A 16,996-nucleotide genomic window follows, 5' to 3' on the forward strand; every position below is an offset into this window, starting at 1 on the left:
AGGGTTCGAACCCAAGACCCTTGGCGTCGTAGCACGATATGCTGACCACTCCGCCACGGGGGTCGGCAGAAATGAGTTGATGACGTAATCGTGTTCCGTACATGCATCTCGTTCCGAAGTGACATATCTGGGCGTCAAGTGGTGTGAATTTTCAACAATAATAAAATGTTTGTGCAAATTTTGTAGAGTATTCAAACTACACGTACGACAGAATAGAATTCATCGGGCGGAAACTGAACCGTTAAATAAATAAAAGAAAGGTTTCTCCAGAAATATTTATTGACTTTATTTACATTTTATTCTTATCAAAACAAAACTTTCCTTTAACAACGAAATTATTCTTTTACTACCGTTTCTTCAGCTTGTAGGCTGGTTATTGTTTCACAAACAATGTAGAGAGGTAGGTAGCAAATGCCTGGGAAGAAAAATATAAATTGACAAATAAACATAATGATTAATTCAATGTGTATATGAAATCAAGATCCTGTGACAGCTCTTTTGCAATCAGGTCGATATTAATTTAATAGTCATTACCAATATATCTATCTCATTGTATAAAAATAAAAAGTTCGTAGTAATTTTTATAAAATGTTAGTTTTTTTCTTGAAACGAGTTTACAGACAGTGCTTCTACTCCAAGAAGTACGTTCGTGTATGTTATACATCATTACCTGTGAACCGCAGTAAATTATAGCGTAGGGAACTGTTGCGTTGAAGTAGTAGAAAATGGAACCATACTCTGTCTCGGAAATCTCTGCAACAATGTCGCGAATAACGGTAGAGAAGAGGAGAAAGGAAGTGGGGAGGAAAGCAGTACGCGCTGCTACAAAGGGCTGTCGTGTGGCATCTTTCCCTCTCACGAGGTCATTGGCCAAACCCTCTTGAGTCGCTACTTGTGCACAGGACTAGTTTTCGTTCGCTTGCTCCACAGATTCCTAAAGTATAGTCATTACCTTTCATATTACTCTACACTTTTGTGTCTTTGGATTGTATATCTGTATGATTTAAGGTTGAAAGTGCATTTTTTTTAATGACAAATACATGATACTAACACCTTGATTTGGCTTGTGAGTGTTCATAAACAAATGTTGAGTCAGAGTTTTAATTTATGTCCGCTTTATGCACAGGGCAATCGAAAGTGAACATACAATTTAAGGTGGCTTCCAAACCACTATGTGCCTCCACCAGATATCGAAGCCGGGACTAGTGTTGCCCACGAGACGAGACGAGACGAGACTTTGGTCTGTCTCGTCCCGTCTCGTGAAAATGCCGTCTGGTCTCGTGTCTCGTCTCGAAAATATACGTTTGTCTCGTCCCGTGTCTCGTCTCGAAGGGTTCTGTCCCGTCTCGTCTCGTCCCGTCTCGTTTTGTCTCGTCTCGTCTCCTAAAAGTAATGCAGTATATTATGCCAACAAAATTTAAAACTGGAAGACATCACAAAATATTATTCCCGAAAGTGGGTAAAACCTTAAAATATTTTGTTCACTGTATAGTGAGAATAAATAAGGTTCGTTAACCATAATAACATTAATCTAATATATAAAAATGGATGTATGTGTGTGTGTGTATGTTTGTTCCGGCATAACTCTCGAACGCCTGGAGCGATTCAACCAAACTTGGAACACGTATCACTTGCAATCTCCAAAGAAATACTGTGGGGGTAAGACAGCCCTGGAGGTGGGGAGGGGTGACATGTAAAAATAATCGAGAACTACCGATATTAGTGTGGAATCCATAGTTTTCTGGGTCTCTAAGATGAATAGCGATACTCCTAATGCCGTTCAACTTAAATTCATCACCTATCGGGATGGAGGTTGAGAGCTGAAAATTAAAATGTAAAAAATTACAAAGATTAGTGTCGAATCCATAGTTTTTGGAGTCGCTAAGCTAATTGGTGACATTAACGATGACCAAACTTAGTACACATATGAACTACACTCTGGAAAGAAATACTGTGAGGGTAAGACACCCCTGGCACCCCTAGGTTCGGTGGTGGGAAGGGTGTGACATTTAAAATAATCGAAAACGACCGATATTAGTGTGGAATCCATAGTTTCCGGGGTCGATAAGATGAATAGTGACACTCCCAATGCCGTTCAACTCCAAGACACCTCTGGCACCCATAGGGGTGGGGATGGGAAGGGGTGACATGTAAAACGACCGATATTAGAGTGGAATCGCTAGTTTTCGGGGTCGCTAAGATGAATAGTGATATTCCCAACGCCGTTCAACTCCAAGTTCATTTTACACTATAGTTAGAATTCAATGTTTTCCTGATCTAATAGAAGATTGGGATAAATAAATACCCGAGCAACGACGGGCAATCAGCTAATATTTAATATAATGTTTGTTAATTACCAATAGGTAGAGAATGAAATCTACTTTGTTGTTTTTCTGTCTTCAATCAACACTTTTATCCATCGTACACTAAGGGAGCTTTCAGACCGAAGCAACAAGCGACAGGCGACAAGCCGCATGGGGAGTTTGCACCGAAGTTACGATCAACACGAGCCCCTTCCGTATATATTCACCCCATAGTATGCACTACCAACTAACAGACCGAGGCTACACTATGCACGATATTAAGTTTCAGCGATAAAGAACACGAACACCCTGTCGTGTTACTTCGGTTCGGGAGGTCACATTTACTGATTGTTCGATTCCAAGCGATTGCTTGTCGCTTCTCGCCTGTCGCGTGTCGCTTTGGTCTGCAAGCTCCCTTGAGGGAGCGTTTAGAACGAAGTGACAAGCGACATGGTAGTTCACACGTGACACAGGCAACTTCAGTTTATTAGCAAGCATTCACAGTCCGAGGCAACATGACGCACGGTATTCAGAAAAACGGTCTAATCCGTTCAACACGCAAGCGACAATCGACCCTGAACAGTTTGTTGCGTCGCTTCGGTTGCAAGGTTTCATGTAAGGGAGAGTTCAAACCGAGGCAACACGCGACACATGCTGCTTGGGAACTAGCCCATCAACAGCAGTATTGCACACCGTGGCGGCATGAGACGCCGTGAAAACCTGCGTTCGATCGGTGGAATCACCAAGCGACACAAGGGTTTCGCACCGAAGTGAGAAGCGACAAGCGACAAGCGACAAGCGACATGCGACACAAGCTCATTTAGTCTCTAAGCAGGCTTTCCCCACGCATGCGCTACCAACGGACAGAGGCGACACGATGCACTACATTAGAAAACGGTCAAGTCCGAGCGACACGACAGCGACAAATGACACGTCCAGCTCGTCATGTCGCTTCGGTTCTGAATGTTATATTTATTACGTAGGGTTCATTTCCAAGTGGCAGACTTCGCTTCTTGCCTCTTGCATGTCGCTTTTTACTCCTTTGACTTCAGGCAATATAGATTCTTTACGTCAACGCAGAGTATCTAACTAAAATATATTGGCCTATTACCAGGTTTTTGGTGCGAAATCTTTAGAGTTTGCAACCAGTACTGGGATGGAGCTGTTGATTTTGAGAAGAGGGGTCGCAATGAATGAACTGTTTGTGCCGGCGAGAATTTTATGACTATTGTCCCCAATAAGGCTGGAAGAGGACCTACACTAAACAATGGCAGTGGCTACCTCCACATCGTTTGGCGCAAGGATGAATGGAAGGAAGCCTTTGGGGTAGCAGTTGTTGAGGAAATTTCAGGATTTTTCAACTGCAAATTCGTTACGGGCATCGTGTGGCGAATTACGTTTTACGAGGGGGAATCTTACAGAAATAACTCGAAAGAGCTTGTTAAAGAATCGAAGAAATGTTGGAACATCCAGAAATATGGAGAAATAAGAGAATGCTTAACCGACGCAAGAAATTCATTAGAAATGAGATGTTGATATGGGCAGTGATAAAAAATACCTTTTCCCAGCGACACGTGCAGCTGGTCGTGCTACTTAGGTTCGGAAATTGACATAGGTTGTTACTTTGGTCTGGTCACTTCTTACTTCGGTGTGACCTATGCGAAAAACAACACAGGACAGGCGAAAAACGAGAAGTGTCGCTTGCGAAAGAACCAACAGTAATAAATGCAATCTTTCGTGCCAAAGCGCCGCGACAAGCAGGAGAGGATAACGATCACACAGGGAAGTTATGCCACAAATTGATTACATTTCCTCATAGAATTCAGGTGTTTTCTTTCTCCAATTTTAGTTTCCATGTCTTCCCTTTTTGCCGAATCCCGTTTCGCCCAATTACCCAGTGGCGCATTATATCATATTTCCCATCCAAGTAAAAATTTCGGCGAAAGCGGAATTCCCGTTTCGCCGATTATTTTGAAGGGAGGGAATTCTCCCTCCTCTGGGAAATGTCATGTTTAAACAGACAGAATGCTTAATTAAAAGTTAAAAGGTGAGAGATACCTAGAGAAAACGATTACTGACCGCGAGGGGGGTTTGGATGGGGAAATATTACAATTAGCAAGGGAGGTTAATGTCAAAAATCATATGACTTCCTTCCATGAGAAGACTACAAAAATTGCTTTAGGTCCGTTCCTTAGATAGCACGATTTTATGTGGAATATTCCTTATTCCTTGTGCGGGAATAATCGTGTTGTGAAGATATCAACTATTGTATGTCTCACTTAACTGTTCAGTGTGGTATTTAAGAAACTTCCAGTAGGGGAAAATCTACTGACTGTCTAGGGACAGCATGAGATAATGACTCTTTGCCATATAACATTTCCCCCATTGGATAAATTTTATCAAGCAGAAGGGGGATACAAGTACCCAGAGGGGAAAAATCCCCCCATCCCCCCTACAAATACCACCTTGCGCGTTATAGCAGTAGTTTTTACTTTAAAGGCGTTAAATATATTTAAGCTGTTTTAAGGATAAACAAATAATAAATTTCGTTACTATGGAAAAGCAAACAAAGCCCGCACTTTTCATAATTTTCGTAAAGTTTACAATATTTTTCATAAATTTTCCATTCAAAGAAATTATCGAGAATACTTCTCTCACACAATATTTTTATACAGATAGATATCTGAATCGGTATTTTAGTAAAGTACTTCTATCTGGAGTACTATTACAGCTTAAAATTACTAAGCTTGAATAAGAAATGGAAGTAATACTGGATTTCGGAAGAGTATAAAAACTAAATGAGATAGCCTTTTTTATGTACTCGTAATAGACGCTGATTTGAGTTTCCAAAGAATATTCTTTACTCCGAGTAAATAAATATTCGCAACTGATTAATTATTTTGTTTGTATTTTTTTCGAGACTTTCGAGACGAGACGAGACTTTTCACGACCCGTCTCGTCCCGTCCCGTGTCTCGTCTCGAAAACGAGACGAGACAGGTGGTCAGTCTCGTCTCGTCTCGAATTTTGAAACGATTGTCCCGTCTCGTGTCTCGTCTCGTTACGCCATCGGGGAAGACTTATTAACACGTGATGTGTTTGAAGGTAACTTGCATAAGAATATGGGAACAAATGTGCAGATGCAATCTTAAACAACATTTAAAGAACAATTTACTTACCGATCACAAGTGTTGAAATGACAGTTATCATCAGTATATCGATGAAGGTAGTCGACATATGCTGTACGATCACGCCCAACATAATAAGAAGAACGGCGCAGCCTACGAAGAAATCGAAGATGTTTAGGTAATACCACGGTTCCATATAGACAGCTTCTCCCTGGAAAATATAGAATATCAATTTCAATACAACATCGTGCAAGAAGGAAATTCTGATGTGAAGCTTCCTTATTTCATATTATGTCTTATCCATCGCGGAGATTGTCAAGGGATCCCGGGTTTGATACCCAGTGGAGGCACATAGTGGTTCGGATTCCACGTCAAGCTGTAGGTCCAGTCCCGATTAGCCTATCTGTGCATAAAGTAGACTTGAAAAAATACACACACACACACACATATATTTATCGGGCAGAACTTCGAACTTCATGTTTAAGTCGGGTTCATGGCTGTTAGGAAAGCAGAAGTTCCAGATACTGAAGTCCTCTTTCCTATAATATTCTGTGTGTTCCCTCCAAATACTCTTTCCTCAAATTAGCAAGGCGGTTCGGGGTTAGCGCTTTCTGTCTGAAGACTTCGGGTTCGAGTTACGACTAAGATTCTTTCTGTGGTTCAAATCCTGCTCGTGACAATATACCCAAGTTTCGATTAAGATATACAGGGTGTAGTGTTCCGAAAATTACTTTAAGAAAGTAAGTCACAATTATAGTTACTTTCACAGTGAATTATATTCTAGATAGATATAAGTCTATTCAAGATAGATATATCATACAGCATGTTCCATCTCCATGAGTGTCAAGCAGGATGTTCTTTTTATTCATGAAGATTAAGCTGGAGAAAAAAAAGAAAGGCAACATTAAACTAAATGTTAATTCGTTACTTGTTACTGGAAAAAGGAAACGCAGTTACTGAACAAGTTACGTTTACCGTATTCGAAAGGTATCTGTTAGTGTTACAAGTAACTCCTTACTTTCAAAGACTGTCAGGGTCTCATTTATGGCGAACCCATATGAAATATGTGTCCTGGCCTAACTAATGATCTAAACGTTCATTCTTGTGCCAGGACGGACCAAGGATATTGATGCGTGGAGAATGGAGCAGGACGTAGAAACCGTACGTCTTTTTCTGAACGAGCTGTACAGTGTTTGCTCCGAGTTCCTTTGAGAGAACGAACCACGACATTCTGAACAAGTCGAGACCATTTCTGCCGCGGAAACTTTGCTACTGTGCCGCGCGACAGTAACCCATCATCTGATGACCACTCCCCCCGCCCCCCACACACACACCTTAAACGAGTTGCCGGCTAAGCTGGACCTTTGTCCGACGCCATCGAATTAGTTTTCGAAAAACCGCTATGATATTCTAAAATCTAAAATATTACATATGTTTAGAATTAATTCTAGAGCATTCACGTGAATCTCTATATGGTTTGCTTTTGCTGATGTCTAGATATTCGCAATCGTTTCGTGGCTACGTAAGACTATTATACGAATGCGAAAACTTATTCAACAATAATTGACTTACCTTGTAAGCACCGTATACCAATCCCATATTAAGTACAAAGTCTAGAAGAGGAATTCTCACATTCAAGTTGCTTGCGACTTCAAGAACTGAAAGAAAGACCAAGAAGTAAACACCTGTATTTTACACTGTGTCTATTTCTTTGCACGAAGGCATATTAAAAAGTGGGACTGATTATATTTTGTTTAAATGCGCGCGCACCCGTCAGTTGTCATAAAGAGGCGTGACCTTGAACGGTCTGAGATAAGCGCCACTGTTCTGGAACTATTCAGTTGGTGAGAAGCAGAACGTGAGGTTCCAGAAGGTTCCAGAAATACACCTATACTCTGTTCCGGGCATCTCTGGAGCAAGCGAACGAAAACAAGTGTCTGCGGAAGTAGTGACGCGAGGCGACTACACCAATGAATACGTGAGAGGTAACGGGATTGCGTGGATGGAAGGAAAGCGACTGCAGTTACCAGCCTTCGTAGCAGCGTCTACTGCTTTGCTCTGCACACAAGACCCCTCCCCCCTTTCCTTTCTCTGACTCTATGTGCGGCCTTGTTCCGCATATTCCGGGGAGAGTATAACATGTAAATTCTAATAAATTTTAAATTCTGGTGTGGGGCAAGCGCCCCCCCTTGCCTCCGCCTAGTTACGCGTATCGATTTTCAAGCTTCTTCAGCTTATTGGAATCAGCTCTTGTTTGACAAAATTGGGTTTGTTTATGATCATGTGGTCCGTAAACAGTATTTAGTTTCTGTCCAGCACTACTCTGATGGTAGGCTACTTAATAGGTATGTGAAAAATATAGTTTCGTATGGACCCGATTTTCAATAGGATTGTGAGCTGAATAACGCTGTTTCGGGTGAGCTACGGATGGCTGTCAAAGGATGGCTTCAATGGTTGCCTTTGAAAGGGAATTGAACGTTGGAATGAGCGTATCGTGTCAGAAGAAGACTCTTCTGAAAGTTTGTAATTGAAATTCAACAGAGAGAACTAAGTGTCTTAAAACAAAAGTATCAATTCCATTAGAGAGTTGCAGGTGTGATTGGGCTGGGCACCAGTCTTATTTTAGTAACCAGCTTCCGGTACATCCAACAGCAAAACAAATAATAGGGGAATTCTCCATCAACATTTTAAGTCCGTCTGTTTTCCACAGATAACATCTGCTTCACATCATCAGAATTCCTTATTTTAAACCAACACAGGAAGTAGAGTCAAAAAGAATGAAGATAGTGATGGACAATTTGCGTGTCGTCATTTTTGCCGTTGACTGTGCAATCATCAATCCTTCTGGGTTTCAGCGTGCAGCCTTCACTTTTCAAGATACGCTGGGAAACACGGAAATATGCGGCAACAGAAATTCTGTCGTCTGCTTCTATTGAAATCGAACGATGTAACGTCCACTACAGGGGAACGAGCGGAACCGAAGCACGGAATTTCCGGGTAGAAGTCTGCAGGTTATCTTGAGGGTTATGGCCCACTGAAACGCCGGAAGCGAAACTGTTTTGTTCTGTTGCCGCGGTTCCGGCATCTCAGTGCGCGGGGTTCTCTACTTACCACGATTGATTGCCGTTTCGCACTCTGGAGGTAGCTCAGGGAAGTCCTCTGCGTTATATAATTCATCACGAGGAAATGGATTTGGATGATAAACAAACGATCTGATATCAGCCAGTATGCTCTTTACCTGAAAGGGAAGAAGATACGGGATTGAGTCATCAGTTCGCTTTCATTATCACCGCAATAGAGAAGAGGTGCTTTCTTCTACAAACAAGATTTCTTCATTGAGCGTTTGATGAATTCGGTTTATTTTATCTCGCTTTTCTGACACTTTTGGCTAATCGCGAAGGTGAGGTTAAGTCACTAGCGTGCGCAGAATTATTTTTTCTAGGGGAATACAATTGTAATAGTTGATATTGCATAACAGCATTCTACGGGTGGCAATACACAATAAAATTATTGTAGTTATCAGTTTCAACTCTCGTTTTAAAAGTTGTTGAAAAACAGAAATTGTAATGCGAGGTTATTTTAAAGGAGATTTACATTTACCACATTGGGTTTTCCAAAATCCTTTAATGCTTTTATTTTAAAATTTTGTTTTTATTTTGTTTATAAACATTTCTGGAGGGAGTTTGCCCCCATCAGCCCCCTCAGTACGCCAGTAAGTTAATGAAATGACACGATAACGTATCCGTTGTATTGCTTTTGTGAATTAACGTGTATCACGACTGAAATGTTGTTGAATTTGAATTTTTTCTCACTATTATGATAATTGAGTATTAAATTGATGCGAATGTTGATTGTCGATCACTGGAGTGCTGTATAAAAAACTATCTTGTCGTGATATATCTTTTCTGAATTAATTAATAAGTAATTGTACATAAATCACTCCCTAATTGAAAGAGTAATTTTCATATTATAAGGTCATTGTTTGTTATATTTAATGTTATTTACAGATTTTCATTGATTGTTGTTAATGGAGTACCATTCTGTATAGTAGTTAATAATTTATGAACAATATATATTTTACTTTGAAGAAACTTGTATATATTCATTGACATCATCATTCATTCATCATCATTCATCCTATAAGTGGACTACATATCGGCATATAGTATACAGTAGATGTTACGTGAAAGTGACTGAAATTGTGTTTAGTTTGTGACAATTAAACAAAATTTATTATATTCAAGCGTCGTGTGTGATTTAGATCTTCGAGAAGTGAATATAAGCATATAAGAAGTAAAAGGCCGTTTAAGGTCTACAGAGGCAAAATGGAAGACTCAAACGATTGTCATAATGCTGCATTAATGAATGAAAATGCTAGTGTTAATGTTAGTAATATGGATCCCCATTCTCCTCCTTCTCCAGCACAATATATCGAAGTGGATAACATTAATAGTGAAGAAAATCAATGTAATAATTCACAAGAAGGATCAATGACACAAAACACAGAGAACTATATCAAGTCTCAGAACAAAAGTATCTCCTCTCCTTCTCAGAATTTATATGAGCTCAACAGTTCTGGCCCACACATTGTCTTGATAAAGGGTATAGGGAAGAATATTGGAAATCTAGCTGGGCGAAGCCTAGGAAATAAATTTAGGCAGGTAGAAATACCAGTGAAGCATATTGATCAATGTGGACGTAATAGAGTTAGAATTACGTTCAAATCCGCTCCGGAAGCGAACAATTTCGTCAAAAATACGAAATTCCAAGCTGAGCTCTCGATCAAGTCTCGCATACCGCAAGCTTTACTTCAAAGAGAGGGACTAGTGTACGGGATGGAATATGATGTTAGCGAGCAGGATGTACTAGATGGCGTTCAATCGCCTATCCCAGTCATTGACGTCAAACGTATGAAAAATAAGTTGTGGAAAAATGATGGATCATTTTTGCTACGTGATACAAAACTTGTATGTCTGACATTTTTGGGGCCTATAATTCCCCAAAAATAATCATAAATAGCATAATACATGAAGTTAATCCCAGGCAAAAAGCTGTTCTTCAGTGCAGACAATGTTTCAGACATGCACACTGCAACAAGTAGGCGGATTAGCCCACGTTATGGGCGCCACTTGCAACAAGTGAGGCGTCCGCCCGTTGCCAAGACACACGACACACCGGCTCGGTCCCCTCGACAGACAAAGACCGGGCGTCGCTGCCTACCAAATATCTTTCTGTTATAAATATATAAATGCCACGACTACGCTCAGTTCCTGCGGGGCATGGGACCCCGCATCCCAAAGTTCGGGTAAGGGTCTGTTTCAAGATAATAATATAATCAAAAGTTAAATTTACACTTACATAACCAAGACTTCAAATTATATTAGCCCATTCTCATGCTTGAACTCCACCGCAATCGCACCCGCATCCCACTGACCAGTGAGGATACGCATACGATTCGCGATTGAAATCAGCATAATCAATTTTGGCGTCCTTTGGATTGATAAGGCCTCCGCCTCACTGACCAGTAACGGCGGGACACCTCTCCAACCAAAAGGAAGCCAGTTAATTTATACTTATTAGGCAAACTTACTTCAAAGAAATACCAAATAACGATTATAAATTTATTTACTAATCCATATATATGTTAGGATAAAAGAAAGTATACAATCTTCAGATCGAGAAAAATTTACAATGCCAAAATTTAATTTCTGTTCAAATAACTTCCGAAAAACATAGACTGAAACTTGCTTTCTCATAAAATACAATCCAGAGAGCTCTCTCTTATATAGATATATATATATATATATCGTCCATATCCCAGCTTAACTTGGTTTCAATAAACAGGTGACAAATTAACAGTAATGATCGACAATTTCCATTAACCAAAACCAAAAGAAAATTACATAAACTTCTTTCCGTAAATATCTATTTGTGCTTCTGTCATATTTTCACTTCAGTATTATGTTCTTTAGAACTCTCGAGGTATACTACCCTCTTCGGGGCCAACCTCCAATAACATTCATAACTAAAGATAAGGGGAGCCTGTCTCTACCCAATTACCAAAGCCATCTCTCGGCTACAAACTACAAATGCTCGCTTGGAATTCCATAACATAACAGGGGACACTGTCTACCCTCTTTGGCTACTTACATTGCAAAAGCAAAACAATAGACTTTTACATAAAACGAATTTCTACAAAAACATTTACTCGACCGGTCACCTATTATAACTGTTTCAAAATTATATCTAACATAAAACCAAAATAAGAAAACCCATTAAACGTTCCGGATACTCAGACTTTAGAAACGGACGTAAAACTATATAAGTTATTAGATTTAAGAGACATCCTCTGACCAGAGGTATGCTCTCGGATTTAAGTATCAAAGAAACAAATTTATTTAAATGAACCTCCTGACCAGGAGAATTCAAAATGATTTAAGAATTAAAACAAATAACTCGACGAGAAGGAAGTATAACTTGAATTTATACCGGAGTCACACTGACCAGTGCCAACTTCGATAGAATTTATGAAACAAAATTTTAAATTATTAAGATTAATTATGTATAAATCAAATTATTTACAAGCCTGCCAAAATCCCCTTTAAGGATCATGCTGACCAGCACAAATCCAGAAAGGTGGCTTACGGAAAACTCAGGACATTGTAGAAGGGAGAGCTGACCAGCCACTCCCCTCACAATGCCTGTGTTCTCCCAGCCCTGGACCTCGACAAGCGATTTAATCACCTAACGATTCCGGAATCTACTGCTATACTGAATTAATCTGCCAGCGAGAACGCTGATATTTATACTTGCGAGATTGCGCAATCCTATTTCTCAACAAAAGATTTCGACAAACTGAAAAGTTATTTTTAGCATCTAACAATTACCCTTTCCAAAAGACATATCCAGAAACACAATGCAAGCTAAACTTATTTACAAACCCACGCAGCGCCGAACGAAAAAAACTCATTGTTGTTAAGGAAGAAAAACAACGCAAGCTTCTACTTGCTTTGTGTTCTTTCTCGTTGGGCCGAAACTGCGTTACAATGTTAACAAAGATAAAAGATAAAAATGTACATTCAAAAGATTAAAACTCCAAATGAATTTATACGAGGGCTATTAAATATTAAAAAGATTTGCCAAAAATTTTTCAATCGTTACAATTTGCCCCTTTCTTTTTTGGGAGAATTTTTCTCAAAAGAAAAAAAATTAAATTCCTTCCTTTTGGAGAAAAATTCTCAAATGAAAATTCAATTAGCTAACGATTGCCTTTAACTTACTTACTAATCTACACGCTATGACAATACTAATTTACATACATATATATATATATACACTCAAACAAATACCTCAGACTTTAAGAAAAGCCATGCCCTTTTTTACCACGATGGCTTTTCTTTTTAACCGAAAAAAGTTCGCACAAGTGGTCTTTGTTATCCCTCGGCGCTCAAGTTCTTTCATTAATTTTCCAACTGACATTTTTCCATCTTCAAGTAGGTCACGGTACACCTGTATCACTTCCTCATCCTCTCTTTCACGTGACGAGAAACTCCAACCATCCAAATTATCTCCCGCTTCTTCATTGATTGGCGATCCATTGTCGCTGTTTTCTCGTTCACTGTACTCTTCACCGGAACTCACTGCACTATGTTCGTGGACACATTCATCCTGTTTGAGGTCTTCATTGATTGGCGATCCATTGTCTCAGTCTACTGTTTCCAGACGAGGTGTTCTCTGGACGAAACTTCTTCAACAGCATTCTACTTTTCTTTCATTTTGACACTGGAATTATTTGCACTAAAAATTCGTGTCACTTACCTCATCCTCTGCTTTCACCAAGTCACAAATTTCCAAAGAGTCCATTTTCTCTGCTGGTTTTACTACTTCGTATTTCCATTTCAATCTCTTCCTCGGGTTTCGTCAAAGTCCAAGAATCTTCACTTTCAGTCAGGTATCAATAAGTGTGTCACTTCAAATTGTAGTCCACTTTCCAAGACAATCTCAGTTCAAACACAATTCTCACTTATCTGCACTACATCCAGTGTCTTTTCACTTTACTTTTGTGCATGCATTCTATATACAATAAGAATATTTTATGGAATAATATACAACTATTTTTTTTTTACAATATGAGCAATTACAGGTTCCCTTTTTCTAATCGAGCCCCAACGTTATGGCGCCACTTGCAACAAGTAGCTTGCTCGGGCCCCACGTTGGGCGCCACTTGCAACAAGTAGGCGGATTAGCCCACGTTATGGGCGCCACTTGCAACAAGTGAGGCGTCCGCCCGTTGCCAAGACACACGACACACCGGCTCGGTCCCCTCGACAGACAAAGACCGGGCGTCGCTGCCTACCAAATATCTTTCTGTTATAAATATATAAATGCCACGACTACGCTCAGTTCCTGCGGGGCATGGGACCCCGCATCCCAAAGTTCGGGTAAGGGTCTGTTTCAAGATAATAATATAATCAAAAGTTAAATTTACACTTACATAACCAAGACTTCAAATTATATTAGCCCATTCTCATGCTTGAACTCCACCGCAATCGCACCCGCATCCCACTGACCAGTGAGGATACGCATACGATTCGCGATTGAAATCAGCATAATCAATTTTGGCGTCCTTTGGATTGATAAGGCCTCCGCCTCACTGACCAGTAACGGCGGGACACCTCTCCAACCAAAAGGAAGCCAGTTAATTTATACTTATTAGGCAAACTTACTTCAAAGAAATACCAAATAACGATTATAAATTTATTTACTAATCCATATATATGTTAGGATAAAAGAAAGTATACAATCTTCAGATCGAGAAAAATTTACAATGCCAAAATTTAATTTCTGTTCAAATAACTTCCGAAAAACATAGACTGAAACTTGCTTTCTCATAAAATACAACCCAGAGAGCTCTCTCTTATATAGATATATATATATATATCGTCCATATCCCAGCTTAACTTGGTTTCAATAAACAGGTGACAAATTAACAGTAATGATCGACAATTTCCATTAACCAAAACCAAAAGAAAATTACATAAACTTCTTTCCGTAAATATCTATTTGTGCTTCTGTCATATTTTCACTTCAGTATTATGTTCTTTAGAACTCTCGAGGTATACTACCCTCTTCGGGGCCAACTTCCAATAACATTCATAACTAAAGATAAGGGGAGCCTGTCTCTACCCAATTACCAAAGCCATCTCTCGGCTACAAACTACAAATGCTCGCTTGGAATTCCATAACATAACAGGGGACACTGTCTACCCTCTTTGGCTACTTACATTGCAAAAGCAAAACAATAGACTTTTACATAAAACGAATTTCTACAAAAACATTTACTCGACCGGTCACCTATTATAACTGTTTCAAAATTATATCTAACATAAAACCAAAATAAGAAAACCCATTAAACGTTCCGGATACTCAGACTTTAGAAACGGACGTAAAACTATATAAGTTATTAGATTTAAGAGACATCCTCTGACCAGAGGTATGCTCTCGGATTTAAGTATCAAAGAAACAAATTTATTTAAATGAACCTCCTGACCAGGAGAATTCAAAATGATTTAAGAATTAAAACAAATAACTCGACGAGAAGGAAGTATAACTTGAATTTATACCGGAGTCACACTGACTAGTGCCAACTTCGATAGAATTTATGAAACAAAATTTTAAATTATTAAGATTAATTATGTATAAATCAAATTATTTACAAGCCTGCCAAAATCCCCTTTAAGGATCATGCTGACCAGCACAAATCCAGAAAGGTGGCTTACGGAAAACTCAGGACATTGTAGAAGGGAGAGCTGACCAGCCACTCCCCTCACAATGCCTGTGTTCTCCCAGCCCTGGACCTCGACAAGCGATTTAATCACCTAACGATTCCGGAATCTACTGCTATACTGAATTAATCTGCCAGCGAGAACGCTGATATTTATACTTGCGAGATTGCGCAATCCTATTTCTCAACAAAAGATTTCGACAAACTGAAAAGTTATTTTTAGCATCTAACAATTACCCTTTCCAAAAGACATATCCAGAAACACAATGCAAGCTAAACTTATTTACAAACCCACGCAGCGCCGAACGAAAAAAACTCATTGTTGTTAAGGAAGAAAAACAACGCAAGCTTCTACTTGCTTTGTGTTCTTTCTCGTTGGGCCGAAACTGCGTTACAATGTTAACAAAGATAAAAGATAAAAATGTACATTCAAAAGATTAAAACTCCAAATGAATTTATACGAGGGCTATTAAATATTAAAAAGATTTGCCAAAAATTTTTCAATCGTTACAACACACGGCAACTCAGTGCCGTTCCCAACCAAAATGCGAAACCTGCGGAGACAATAAGCATGGTTCCTCCTGTAACCTACCAACTAAATGCTCTAATTGCCAAGGAGCTCATTCAGCTCTTGATAAAAATTGTCCAATGTGCCGAAGAGAGCAAGAAATACAGGAGCGAATGGCAAACGATAATCTCTCTTACCGTGAGGTTAGACAAATTATTGAAGGCACATATATACAATCGCCATCTATAGAGGAAATTCTGAATCCCATTGTAAACAAAATAGATTTTCCTCCTATTCAGTTTCGTGCCCGACTAAATACTTCACCCAGTGTCTCAAAAATTCTAAATCATAATGCACAACCCACTCTCACATCTAAACCCATCACAATTTCAAACCAAAGCCCTACCATTAATAAATGGCAAGATCATTCTGTTGGATCAAATCTAACTCCAGTTGCTTCAACGATTCATCATCCTATTCTACACACATCAGGGAAGTCGATAGAAGTACATAAAAATATCAGAGTGACATCAAAACAAAAAAGGAAACATTCTAGGAAACCAAGGATACATACTCACTCCAACCCATCCACATCATCAATTACAGACACTTCTTCTACTGAGTCAGAACCCAAGCCCTCTCTAAATATAGTGCAAAATGCTTATTCTAATTCTAGTTCCTCAAGGATACAGCATGCTAATTCAACAGAAAAAAACTTAGAACAATTATCCTCTTATCATCCATCTGAAAATATTCACGAGGTTTACACCTCATTATTAAAGACAATACTGCTTCTATGGTCTACTCTTGTGCAAATAAAAGAGTTTCAGCAACAAAAACTTATTTTACAACATATTAACACCCTATCTAAAAACCTGATGGCCGTTTTACAGAATCTCACCTCTTAATTAATCAATTATATAAAAGTTGACTAATATGACATTATTACTTCAATGGAATGTCAATAGTTTCTCTGCACGTAAACTAGATTTACTAAAACTAGCGTCGGAAAGACACCCTTTAATACTGTGTTTACAAGAAACTAAGGGTCGTCAGCAAGAAATATATAGAATTTCACATTATCATTGTATAGGACCTCCATACAAAGATACGGAATGGGGAATTGGTATATATGTCAATGAAAAAGTAGTCTTCCAGGAAATACAATTACCTAAACACCAAAAACTATTTCGGATTTATAAAGTAGAAGCAAGAGCAATCCAAATTTACATAGCAGGATATAAAATTACGATAATCAATATATATATCCCTTCC

At 39.1% G+C, this 16,996-nt stretch overlaps 1 protein-coding gene across 1 annotated transcript in view; it reads right to left on the bottom strand.

Moving 5' to 3' along the window:
• Positions 1-267: 267 nt before the first annotated feature.
• The window catches only part of LOC145987080 (uncharacterized), a 28,132-nt gene continuing 11,403 nt past the window's right edge, over positions 268-16,996 (bottom strand). Inside the window, exons 3-6 of the mRNA XM_083121546.1 lie at positions 8,541-8,667; positions 7,002-7,087; positions 5,481-5,640; positions 268-415 (exon numbers count right to left, since the gene is read on the bottom strand). Of these exons, the coding sequence (XP_082977672.1) occupies positions 336-415; positions 5,481-5,640; positions 7,002-7,087; positions 8,541-8,667 (453 nt within the window). The 3' untranslated portion in view covers positions 268-335. The remainder of the gene's footprint in view (positions 416-5,480; positions 5,641-7,001; positions 7,088-8,540; positions 8,668-16,996) is intronic.

The sequence above is a fragment of the Lepisma saccharinum genome, chromosome 4, assembly GCF_977018435.1.
Source record: "Lepisma saccharinum chromosome 4, izLepSacc3.1, whole genome shotgun sequence".
Classification (NCBI taxonomy): Eukaryota; Metazoa; Arthropoda; class Insecta; order Zygentoma; family Lepismatidae; genus Lepisma; species Lepisma saccharinum.